The sequence below is a fragment of the Thamnophis elegans genome, chromosome Z (assembly GCF_009769535.1).
Source record: "Thamnophis elegans isolate rThaEle1 chromosome Z, rThaEle1.pri, whole genome shotgun sequence".
In the NCBI taxonomy this organism is placed as follows: domain Eukaryota; kingdom Metazoa; phylum Chordata; class Lepidosauria; order Squamata; family Colubridae; genus Thamnophis; species Thamnophis elegans.
The window spans coordinates 51,668,398-51,681,294 of record NC_045558.1 but is presented as its reverse complement, the minus strand read 5'-3'; the positions used below and the strand labels follow the sequence as shown (position 1 = coordinate 51,681,294).

Here is a 12,897-nt window from a genome sequence, read left to right as displayed (position 1 = left end):
CATTAAGATTCGGATATTTATCAGCCAAGAACCCTAAACTAGGACCAAATGGCAATGGTAGTCAGGACAAGTTAATATATTATCAATTACAACTATTCCTAGATTGGGATGTTTTGTTCATAGTCAATTATGCTTTACTCATAACTGAATGGACTATAGGTAGTCTTGAACTTGATCATTATTACATTGAAGTTGAGCATTATCATATTCAAAAACAAACCTAGCCACTAATATATACAGCAAATTCAAATTCAAAATATTGATTACAGTCAAAGCCAGTACAATTAAAAATACTCTAAGTGTATCTAGTTAAAAGTTTTAGAATAAAATAATGTGAAATAGCAAATAAAATCTGTGTTAAAACATAATTTGCCAGCCTGTCAGTTGAACATAAACAAAAGCATGGCCTACGCTATAATGTAATATTAAATTATAAAAGCCTATAATTATTATGTACTAAAATACAACAGAGCAAAAATATAAAAAGATTGCTGCATTAACTGTATAAACTGGTTATAATGGATTATTCATCAAGTTCTGCTGTGCAGTATTTGTATTTTTCGGAGTATAAGACGCTTCGAAGTAGGTTTAGGTTTATTGGACTTATATGCGGCCCCTTCTCACAAAGGACTCAGAGCGGTGTACAACATAAAACACATATAAGTTAAAAGAAAAAAGATGAAATAAAATATAAAAAAAACACAATAGACAATTTACAATGAGATTTAGAAATTAGATTAAAATTACTAATTAAAATTAATAATTTATTTTACTCAGGCCAGGCCGGCTTGCTGGAAAAGTCAACTTTTTAGGGTGTGCCAGAAGGACCGGAGGTCGGGAATTATGCGACGCTCCGGGGGCAGCTCATTCCAAAGGGAAGGCGCTCCCACAGAGAAGTCTCTCTCCCTGGGGGTCGCCAGCTGACACTGCCTGGCCAACAGCACCCTGAGGAGGCCAACTCTGTGGGATCGTACTGGACGGTGAGAGGCTACCGGTGGCAGTAGGTGGTTTCGCAAGTACCTTTTAAGTTGTAAGCCGCCCTGAGTCCCCCCAGGGAAAAGGGCGGCATATAAATAAACTTAAATACAAAATACAAATACAAATACCTTGGGCCTAAGCTATGGAGCGCTTTAAAGATCATAATTAACACCTTGAATCGCACCCGGAAAACAACCGGCAACCAGTGCAGGCCGCTTAAAAGGGGTGTAACATGGGAGCACCTAGGTACCCCCATGACAACCCGAGTGACCGCATTCTGGACGAGCTGAAGCCTCCGGGTGTTCTTCAAGGGCAGCCCCATGTAGAGAGTGTTAGAGTAGTCCAGGCGAGAAAGGACGATGGCATGAGTAACTGTGCACAAGGCATCCCGATCCAGGAAGGGCACAACTGGCGTACCAGGCGAACCTGGTAAAGGGCCCCCCTGGTCACGGCTGTCAGGTGTTCTTCTAAAGTAAACCGCGTATCCAGGAGGACACTCAGATTGCGAGCCTTCTCTGAGGGGACTAAAATTTCTCCCCCTATCATCAAAGATGGCACAAGATGCATAAATCGGGATGATGGGAACCACAGCCACTCAGTCTTGGAGGGATTGAGCTTGAGCCTGTTCGTCCCCATCCAGATCCGTACAGCCTCCAGGCATCGGAACATCACGTTGAGGGCATCGTTTGGGTGGTTTGGGGTAGAGATGAAAAGTTGGGTATCATCAGCGTAGTGATGATACTGTACCCCAAAACTACAGATGATCTCGCCCAGCGGTTTCATATATATGTTGAACAGGAAAGGTGAGAACCGACCTCTGGGGCACCCCACAAGTGAGGCGCCTTGGGGTTGATCTCTGCCCTCCAGTCAACATGAACTGAGATTGATCCGACAGGTAGGAGAACCACCGCAAAATGGTGCCCCCACTCCCATCCCCACGAGTCGTCGAGTAGGATACCATGGTCGATGGTATCGAAAGCCGCCGAGAGGTCTAATAGGACAGGACAGAGGAATAACCCCTCTCCCGGGCCCGCCAGAGATCATCAATCAATGTGACCAATGCCGCCTCTGTGCTGTACCCGGGCCTGAAACCCGACTGAAACGGATCCAGATAGGCAGCTTCGTTCAGGTACTGGGGAAGCTGACGTGCTACCATACTCTCAACAACCTTCGCTACAAAGCAAAAGATGGAGACCGGACGATAGTTGGAGAAGAGGCTGGGTCCAGGGAAGGCTTCTTAAGAAGGGGCCTCACCACCGCCTCCTTCAAGATGGTGGGAAAGAACCCCTCTCTCAATGAAACGTTGGTAATCGCCTGGAGCCAGCCTCGTGTCACCTCCCAGGAAGCTGAAACTAACCAAGAGGGACACGGGTCCAGCACACAAGTGGCAGCAGTCTCTCCATAATCCTGTCCATGCCCTCGGGAGTCACAGGGTCAAACTCATCCCAGAGAGTTTTCACAAGATTCATCCTCGGCGACTCGCCCAAATCTACCCAGTCAGAGTCCAAGCCTGTCCGAATCTGAGCAATTTTATCCTGCACATACAGAACAAATTCCTCAGCCCTAGCCTGCAAGGGGTCTTTGCCAGTTCCTTGATTAAGTAAGGAGTGGGTCACCCTAAACAGGGTGGCTGGACAGTTTTCTGTGGATACGATAAGAGCAGAAAAATGTTTCCGTTTTGCCAGTTTTATCACCAAGTAGGATTTAATATGAATTCTTACTAGTGTTCGGTCGGATTCAAACCGGCTGGCCCTCCAATCACTCTCTAGGCATCTTTTTTGGCGTTTCATCTTACGGACTCCTCGGTAAACCAGGAAGCTACCCAGGATCGGCACTGGATCAGAGGCCGCAAAGGCACAATGCATTCCAAGGCCCCAGTGGCTGCCCAAGCCCAGGCTTCCACTAGACCTTCAGTCGAACTGTGAACAAGAGATTCAGGAAAAGTCCCAAGCTCCATCAGGAACCTTTCAGGGTCCATCAGGCACCTGAGGCAGACCCATCTAATCAGTTCTGCCTCCATGCAGTGAGGGGTGGCAGTATGGAAGTCAAGTCTAAGGAGGAAATGATCCAACCATTACAAGGGTTGGATAGAAATATCCCCTAAATCTAGATCATTCATCCACTGTCCAGAGACGAAAATCAGGTTGAGCTTGTGTCCCCTGTTATGAGTGGGGTCTTGAATTAACTGAGGTCCATAGCTGTCATGCAAGCCATGAACTCCAGAGCTGACTCGGATGTCTTGCCAATGGAAGGCAGATTGAAATCCCCTCCAGGACCATAAACCTGGGGAAATCAACCGTCAATCCAGCTAACACATTTAGTAGCTCCGGCAGGGCTGATGAAACATAGCAGGGAGACAGGTACGTAACAAAAAGGCCCACCTGGACTCCAAGGCCCCAGTTCACAAAAAGGGACTCACACCTGCCTATCTGAGGGACAGTGACCTCCTGAGGTCCAAGACTTTCCCTAATAACCACGGCCACCTTCCCGCCTCTGCCCTGGGCTCTTGGGCTGGTGAAACACCCGGAAGCCTGGTGGGCATAATTCAATGAGGGGAACACCGCCCTCATGGCCCAACCATGTCTCCGTAATGCACACCAGGTCTACTCTCCCCTCTTGTATGAGGTCGTAAATGAGGGGAGCCTTATGTACCACGGACCTGGCATTAAGCGATACCAGCCGGAGACCCGGGTCCTGTAATCCCGAGCACCATGGGGTGCGAGAGGGGCAATGAGGGTAGAATGCGCGATCACTCTTAAATAGCCAACCTGCGTCCCCTGGACATAATTTGGCCCTAGGCCCTAGTATAAGACGCACCTAGATTTTGGGGAGGAAAATAATGGAAAAATATCTGTCTCTGCCTCCCAGCAATTTGCCTCCTTGCAACAAACAATACAGACAATATACACTGTTTGTGGTGTTATATTTCAGACTATACTTGTAGAGATGCAGTTAAAATTGATGTACTTTCTGGAAGAATATTTATTCTCTGCTATTTGAAAGAATATCACTTTTTAAAACAATAGTACTGGGCCTCTTCAGATCAAGCATTTATTTTAAAAAGCTTCTTTGTTTTGTTAAGTTGTCTAGAATAATAATAAAGCAATCTTTTAAAAATAAGTCTAATAATTTGAACATTCTATAGGCATTTATAGTTGTTGACTTACCTCCTTGCAGCAAACAGCCTGATTAGCACAAGAAGAAAAAATCTGCCTCTGCCTCGCAGCAATTTCCCTAGTAGAGCAAACTGCAAGTTTCACTTTCAATTTCTTCCAACCATCAGCTGTTTGAGGCTGCAGGGGTTGTTATATCTTATTGAAGCCTTCGCAAGCCCCCCTCCCCCCCCCCGCTTGCTACAAAGAGGTAAATTGCTGGGAGGCAGAGGCCAAAGAGTTGGGGCCGGTGGAGTTAATTCAGTGTATAAGACGCACCCACATTTTCACCCTCTTTTTTTTGGGGGGGGGGGGGGAAGAAAGATGCATCTTATAATCTGAAAAATACTGTACCTGCACTGTGAGTATGGCCTGTTCATCTTTAAGCAACCATTGAATGGTATTGGAATGGCCACAATACCTATTAATTATCAGGAAAATGAATTTTGTTTGAATGTTTTTATAAAGAGAGCAGTGAAGAAGAACATGTCCAGAGGTTTCAATCTCTCCAGAATCACAAAAACAGAGTCTTTCAATTAATGTTATCCCTTTATATTTGCCGTCCAGGATGGCTGAGGGTTGCACATGACGTCGTGGAAACAAAAAGGCTTTCTGAAGATTCACTATCTCTAATTGGCTAAGATAACTGGCACAGGTGAGAGTATATCTAATAGAATCTGGAATATATCTATTCTTATACCTACCTATTACCTAATTTTACCTAATTTCCAGTTTGAATAATGAGAATTATTTCATCTTAATTTAAAGTTTGACAATTAATGTAAAGTTTGCAATTAAAAATGCAAGAGAATATAGTAACTGCAACATTGCCATCTTGTGGTGTTTAATAATAAAAGATTTCTATGACTACTTGAGTCCTAGTATGTATTTTAGTAATTAAAAAAAAAACAAAGAATTTGCTATTTGAAAGATTAACCTTTGACTTTTACTCAAATTAGTGTTTCTTCATATTAAAATACTAGTAGATTTCTTGTTTCTCTAAAGGAAGTTGCAACTTATTCCATTTTATTTGTAAATAGTTCAAAATTCCCTTTAGTAATTATTTTTCATATGGTTCATTAAAAACTCCCATCATTTATAAGAAGTGATTACTTACAAAGGACATATCAAAACCTAACTTTAAAATCTGGGAAGTAAAGCAAAACCAGATTGTTTAATCACAGATCCTACTGTTACTTCTGTCCTCTAATTTGCACATACTGAGCTCTTTTTAAAACACCCTTTTCTACTTGACCAAAATTTTGTTTCAGACATGCTAGAGGGAAAAAAAACCACAATATAAAGTGAGGAATCAACCTTTGTGGAGTCTCTGAATTTTTCTATCAAATGATAATTTAGTAATGCTGGGAAAAAATATTTTTTTCAAATATGCTTAGAAGTGTACATGAAAAAAAATCAATTTTCTTAAAATAGTTGCACTTTTTTTGAAATATATGACATAGTTTTCCAAATAAATACTATTGGAAAAGTATATAGGTTATGTATGAATAAAAACAAAAACAAACACAAGATTTTTTTTTAAATTCACATAATGGAAAAAATTAGAATGTTTATCTGAAAAGCATAAATATTCATGCTAAGTTTTGCTCTAAATTGTCATAAATGGGTCTCAAATAATATCAGAAAAATTAAAAACTAAGCAAACAAATATTTCTTTTAAGGCATTTAATTAGATAAATTCTTATTTTGGTAACTCATTTAAGAAAAACATTAAACCTTTTTCATTATGTTGATATATGTAAAAATAATACTATTGTTTAGAATGAACAATGGACCCCAAGGATAGTTGACTAAACTGCAAAATGGGCAGTGAGTCTCTCTCTCAGATTTAATAATTTAAATTTTACAAATTTTTAATAGTGCAAAAAGCATTTTATAAGTTACAAAGTTTAGTTAAAAATGAAAATTCCCCAGTAGAAAGTTTTGCATAATTAGCAGTACAGTCCCAAACCTTGGTTCACCAATTAATGGAGTCTTCACAGACAATACCTATATTTCTCTATGATTTTCTACACTCTATAACATGGGTATTAAACCCACAGCGTCACGTTGCCATCACATGATTTTTTTCCCATTCGCAGAGCTGAAGTGGCATGGCCTGTGTGTGACACTTCTAGCCCGAAGGCTACCAGTTTGACACCCCTGCTCTACAAGAAGGCACAGAACAAACTTCAGCTTAAAATTGTTTTGTCTGCATAACTGGAATCTCTCAATATTGAGAGCATTGAATATTATCAATTTAGTCTTTTCTGGGAGACTAGTTAAAGTGCAGGAAATTATATATTTTTCACCAAGCAGGAAAAACATGAAAAAACTGATTCCCCTAACTACGGACTAGAAGGGAAGCAAGTTTTGATGAATGGTTATAGTGGCGGGTTTAGCTGTATATCAAAAGCTTTAGTTTGTTTACAGTGAACCTGGTCTAAATCTTTCTGTAATGATCTTGATATTGCTGGAGAAAATGATAGACCATGATCTCTTATGTTTTTTTCTGGTGAAAGTTGTTCAAAAGAGTGTGGCAAACCAGGATCTTTTTTAAACAATTGTGGAACTTGATCTATATGCTTTGGAAATAGTAATACCTTCAGTCTTCATTAGCCTCACAATCGGTTTCTGCAGATTTCTTATACATTTCTACAAAAGTGTAATCCACCAAACAGTCTCAGGATATATCCATATCCAGTAAGGAATGAGAGCTACAAGGAAAACAATGTTCTTTTTCTTGAACTTTTGTTGTGTTAATAGGTCACTATATGGTTCAATAATGTTATATATTCTCACACTTCAATATCCAAGGTTTCCCCATTTCTGTGAGTTTTTAAGTATGTAACATGGATGCATAATGAAAATTGAATGTACCAAAATTTTTGCCATATTGACAATGAAAGTATTGGGGCGGGGGGGGGGTATATAAGGGCAAGCTAAAAATTAAGTCATTGAGAGTGTTCTCCTGAACTACACATACATAAAGGAAATAAAACTCATATGATTTTAATTTAACTACAACTTTCAAATTTTTTTAAAAAAGTTAAACTATAAAGAAGTGAAAATTATAATTCCATTACAAAATGTAAGTATTTAATAGTATCTACTATTTCTTGGCAAAACTATTTCATTGTAATTACAGCCTCCTGATTTTATCTCTTCCTCAGCTCTACCTATATCCAAGTTTTAGCCATCTTCTATTTCTTTACAGTGCAGCTATCCCTTCCCTTCATCCTATTTTGAGACCGCCTGCTGCCAATTACCTCCCAAAGACCCGTCAGATCTCACAGGGTCGGCCTCCTCCAGGTTCCGCCCACCAGCCAATGCCATCTGGCTACTACCCGGGGGAGGGCCTTCTCTGTAGCAGCTCCAGCCCTTTGGAATGAACTCCCCGCGGAGATCCGGACCCTCACCACTCTCCAGGCCTTCCGGAAAGCCGTCAAAATCTGGCTGTGCCGGCAGGCCTGGGGTTGATGAGTTCCCCTCCCCTCTCGACTGGTATGGCTGTGTGATTTTCGTGTATTTTAATTATGTGTACTGTTGTTAATGTTCCCTTTCCCCTTTGAGTTGTTCGCCGCCCTGAGTCCCTCCTGGAGAAGGGCGGCATACAAATAAACCAAAACTAAACTAAACTAAACTATTTTGAAGCTGTTTTCTTTTTGGTTGTTTCTTCTATAAGCAGGAGATCATATTTAAAAGTCTTTGCCTCCATGTGCCCATATGTTTGTTGAGAGAGCACATATTCATATATGTACTTAAGGAATTTATAAATTGAATTTTATTGGCAATTAATTTTAATCAGTAGTTACTTTTTAAAATGTTAATGCTCATTTTATTCTAACCTCTCTTTTTATTTTTAGTACGTGACTTATGACAGACACACAAACACATAACAATATTATATATGCAAATTTCTATGGCATGTGTGAGTGGAAAAATTCCAGGATCAGTTTCATCTGAGTTGGCCTTCTTAGATTGACAAAGTATGAAAGCTGGGTATTCTGCAGAAATTTTGTGTTAATTGTTTTCAATGGGTTTTGCAGGTGAATGTTTAACTTTAAATCGCCAATTATATTCCATTAGGCTAATGGAATACATCAACAATTTTTATATAAATACATTGCAAAGATTGTAGAAAAATTAGTTAGTCAGTCACTGATTCCAGCAAAACAAAGGGTACAGCCTCCTGGTTTCAATAACATAATACATATTACTGTATTATGTTACTGAATCCAATATTTAGAGTTAAATCCATGAAAATAATTGTTATATTTGGAAAAAAATAGCTAAGAAGTATAGAATAAAACAATTGTATAATTTTTCCTTTCAGTATGGAAATTTCCATGATTATATAACTAGAAAAGAATATTTCATTACTATCTGATACGACTGAACCTAAAATTATCTCTATGCGTGTAGCCCTGACAGACTATTTGCAGGATGGTATCTGTCGCTTTAAGAATCCATACTTTTTGTTATATATCTCATTTCGCTAAAAATAAGATATCCCAAAAATAAGCCCTACTTAAGAGTCTGCCCATTCTGACTTGTTGCTTGTGGTGTCATAGCTACGAGGCGAGGCAGGGGAACTATGGAGTTACCACACGTGTCCCGCATTGGCTTATCTTAGCAATAGCAGTTAGACTTATATACCGCTTCTTCAGCCCTCTCTAAGCATATTTACAGAGTCAGCATATTGCCCCCACAGTCTGGGTCCTCATTTCACCCACCTCGGAAGGATGGAAGGCTGAGTCAACCTTGAGCCAGTGAGATTTGAACCGCTGAACTGCAGATAACAGTGGCCTGCAGTACTGCACCCTAACCATTGCGCCACCTCGGCTCTAGGGAACCACAGCCAGGCAGACACTTGTCTTATGGTGGCAGCACTAGCAGTCATGTGCAGGAACTCCCATGGCCGCTGACTCACTTCTTCTGCTCGCTCGGGACCAGAATGGAACTGGAGGCCAAGTGGTGTGTTGGTGCTATGTCTGCAAAGTGACGCAGGTGTTGGGGTTTGGACGGCCTGGTTGTGGGGGCCCTGATGTAAGCCGGATGTGGGGCAGCTCCACTCACCGCTTCACAATAGCGGCACTGGCAAGCTGCATAGCCTCCTCCCCTGCTGTGAGCAAGCAGAAGAAGTGGGCCTCTCGTACATGGGAAGAAAAAAGGCACTCCTCAAAAATAAGCCCAAGTGCTTATTTAGGAGCTCAAAAGAAAATAAGACCCGGTCTTATTTTGGGGAAAATATGGGTACCATTAAGAAAACTTGAGCCAAATTGTAGAAATAATTGTTTAGATCTACTAGGACACTATCTGAGGTATTGATGGAATAAATTCATGTGGTATGATAAAACAAACTTAATGTAGATTTAAAAAAATATTATGGTATGTATGCCATATTAAGAATACGGGACAGAAATAAATCCAGACTGTGCCCCCATATATCCTTGTGGGTTCCAGCACATAAGGCACTTTATACGAGTGCCTTATACAAGACCTGGTAGTAACAGAACATTGGGGATTTTAAGATGAAGTTGACTCCAAAGGGAATTAATTTTGAATGGTTTTCATATTCACAATTAAGAGAGAGAGAGTTAAGATGGATAAAAAGGTAACTGGAACAGGTAAATCAAAACTGAATCATGTACAAATGAAGAACGTGTGACTGCTAAAATGTATAAACTCTTGTTGATATTTGAAATGGGAAAGCTAAAGTGAAAAACTGCATGATAAAATGGGCTAAATGTTTTAGTTATAATATATAGGGAGACCAATCAGAGAAAATATGATTAATAGGACTAAAGTTATATTATGCTATAGTTTAGGAAAGAGTTTCTATGGTATAAAATGAACTACCAATAAAATATATTGTTATATCACCAAAGATATCATTTAGGGGGTAAAAAGAAACTTTTAGTTAACTCTAAAAAGCAAAAAATACATATGATGACTTAATGAATTTGAAAAAAATAATAATATTCAGATGAAAGCAGAGATTTCTTTTATTGGGACTTATGAACAGCCAACTAGAAAAGATTTATGGAAGATTAGTTTGATATATGAAATTGTAGTGAGGTTTTATATGTAAAAAAATTGAAATATCCTCAATAGAAGAATGGCTTATAAAAATTGCAAAATTTGCAGCAATGGCAAAATATCTTCTTTTTCTAAATGGTCTTCATATATTTTTATGTTACTCTTTTATTTAATAAACATTTTATTTTAAAATATATTATCTAAAACCAAAACCAAAAGAAATTTCAAAATTGTTGTTCTGTCATTAATATATTCAAATGTGTTTAAATCATAGACATTTGAAACACTAGTAAAGCTGAAATGAAAAAGCCCTTGTCACCCAATATCATATTGAAATACTTACCTATATAGACTCTCCTGCTGTATCTTTGCATTAACAATAACACAAATACATGCAGTGGAATAAGGTTGATGATGAAAACATAACCACCCCATGCAGAAACCTGTGAAAAATATAGTAAGCATTAAGGTTTAGTTTATGTTTACAATGTTAGCTTGATAAACATGAGTCACTGACAATTGAGATTTCAAGCTACATATAATGAAAAGGTATTTTGAACCACAGGAAGAATTTATAAATTGAAGAACTTCCAGCAGAAAACAGATTAAGTAATATATAAAATAGGCTAGTATAAAAGTATTACGTAAAATGATATATTTCAATCTTCTGCCACAGTTTTTATTCTATTCTGTGTGCAGTTTACAGCACTCTATAAATTCAAATAATATTGGTTCATCAAAAAATTCCGGATGTTATCATCTTTTATGTTTATCTTTCGTTTCCAAAATATTCTGGAATAAAATTCTCATTTTTACTACATTGCCAATTTTCTCTAAGATAGCAACAATATTATTACAACAGGATACAAAGAGATGGGATAAGCATGACTAGTTTGACTAAAGACATACCTTTTCAGACTGAGAAGTAACTCTAATTATTTATTCCAGTTACTATAAGAACAAGTTTATACCTACTTGCTTTTATTTTATCTCTATTAGCATTCTTATGCCTTGCTTTTATTTTATCTCTATTAGCATTCTTATGCCTTGTTACATTATATATTTCCTAGCATCTCCCATTATAGAAAAGCAGTGATCTCTTGCAACTGAAATTGCCAGCAAAGCAATTTTAAGAAAAAATAAATGCCAATATTTATTAGCATTTTTATTAAAATTATTTATTACCATAATTTTTATTTGAAATACTTCTGATGTACAATCAGTGAAACAGTTTAACAGCAGCACGTATAACAATTGCTCTGTAAGCTTGCTGTAAATCAGTGGTTCTCAACCAGTGGTCACAGGGGATCCACGAACACTTGAAGAATAGTTATCATTTAAATCTTAAGTTATATTTTAGGGGTCCATGACCATAAAAGGTATTTAAAAGGGATCTGTAGTGAAAAAAATTGATAACCACTTTTTAAAATATTTACAATGTTTCTAAAGTTCACTGAAGCTTTTTTACTATATCTTAATAGTGCAGGTTCAGTATTTCCTGTAATATAGAACAGTATGACTTTAATGAAATAGCTATGAAAAAAGAATTGAAATCTTTTTCTTTTAATAATTCAACAATAATTCAATAATTAACAAGGCAAAGGGGATGAAAGTGGTTAAAAATACTAAATTATTATCAATTCCTTGTTGACCCTTGTTTAATAATTTTCTAAAACTCCTGAAGAAAATCAGCTGTTATGAGTAAGAGCACCTCACTATTTGTTTTACTACTGGTCAACCCCACTACTGAGAGCTGTCACTAATTAATTTGCAGAGACCTTATTAAAACTTATTTCACATTTCTGCTGAGAATGCTAACTCAGATATACAAGAACAGTCACAATAACATAGAAGCATACCAATTTTCTAAACTGAAGTTTTTTAGAATTATGTGTCCATTTATGCTATCATTAGTCTACTTTATACCTTAAATACCTCTGCCCTCTACAAAGTGGAGTGGTGAAGAGGAAAAGAAGAAAATAGTATTGCTTGCTTTTTTATTTTTATCTTGCACAGAACCGTCATGCAGCTTCTAACATATGTTGGAAAGAACAAGGAAAAAAAACCTAATCTCTGCATTATGTAGGCTTTTCTAACTTATCATAAAAAATGTTTAAAGCAGGGATGTCAAACTCAAGGCCTGCGACCCGGATCCCGCCCTCAGAGTGCTTAGATCTGGGCTGTGAGGCCAGTCTGGAAATAGCAAAGGACTGGCCCGTGGTGCCGCTGCTAGCTGCTCCCCTAGTGGCCTGTTTTTTTTTACCTGGATGGCTTCCTGCAGCACTCTGCCAGCCAAAACACACCGCAGGGGCCGCCTGAGATCTCCCCCGGCCCATTGCTGGCCGAAATGGAGTCTCCATAGCCTGGATCGAGCTCTTTGAGGCTCCGTTTGAGCCTCCGGAGGCCTATCCAGGCCTGCTACAGGCTGAAATGGAGCCTCCATGGGCCACATCCAGCCCTCCCCATCCTATTTCCCATGGCTTTACTATATTTACTTTTCAAAGAGCTCCAGAAGAGGCTGTCCCATGTGGCAGAGTAGCTAAAGTCTTTTATTCAGAAGCATGTGAAGCTGTAAGAACTTGAGCTGTAAGGAAAACAGCTTTCCCCATCTGAATAAAAGACCAGCTTCTCTGCCATGAGGGCCTGCAGGTTTAGTTTGGGCCCAGTCTGGCAGGCAACCAGCAGCCTCCTGCTTGCTGCTGACTGGCTAGTTCGAAAGAGCAGC

General features: G+C 38.9%; 1 protein-coding gene across 1 annotated transcript in view; it reads right to left on the bottom strand.

Annotated features, from left to right (window-relative positions):
* STT3B (STT3 oligosaccharyltransferase complex catalytic subunit B) overlaps positions 1–12,897 on the bottom strand; it is a 75,163-nt gene that overhangs the window by 39,730 nt on the left and 22,536 nt on the right. The window contains exon 5 of the mRNA XM_032237070.1: positions 10,516–10,615. Within this exon, the coding sequence (XP_032092961.1) occupies positions 10,516–10,615 (100 nt within the window). The remainder of the gene's footprint in view (positions 1–10,515; positions 10,616–12,897) is intronic.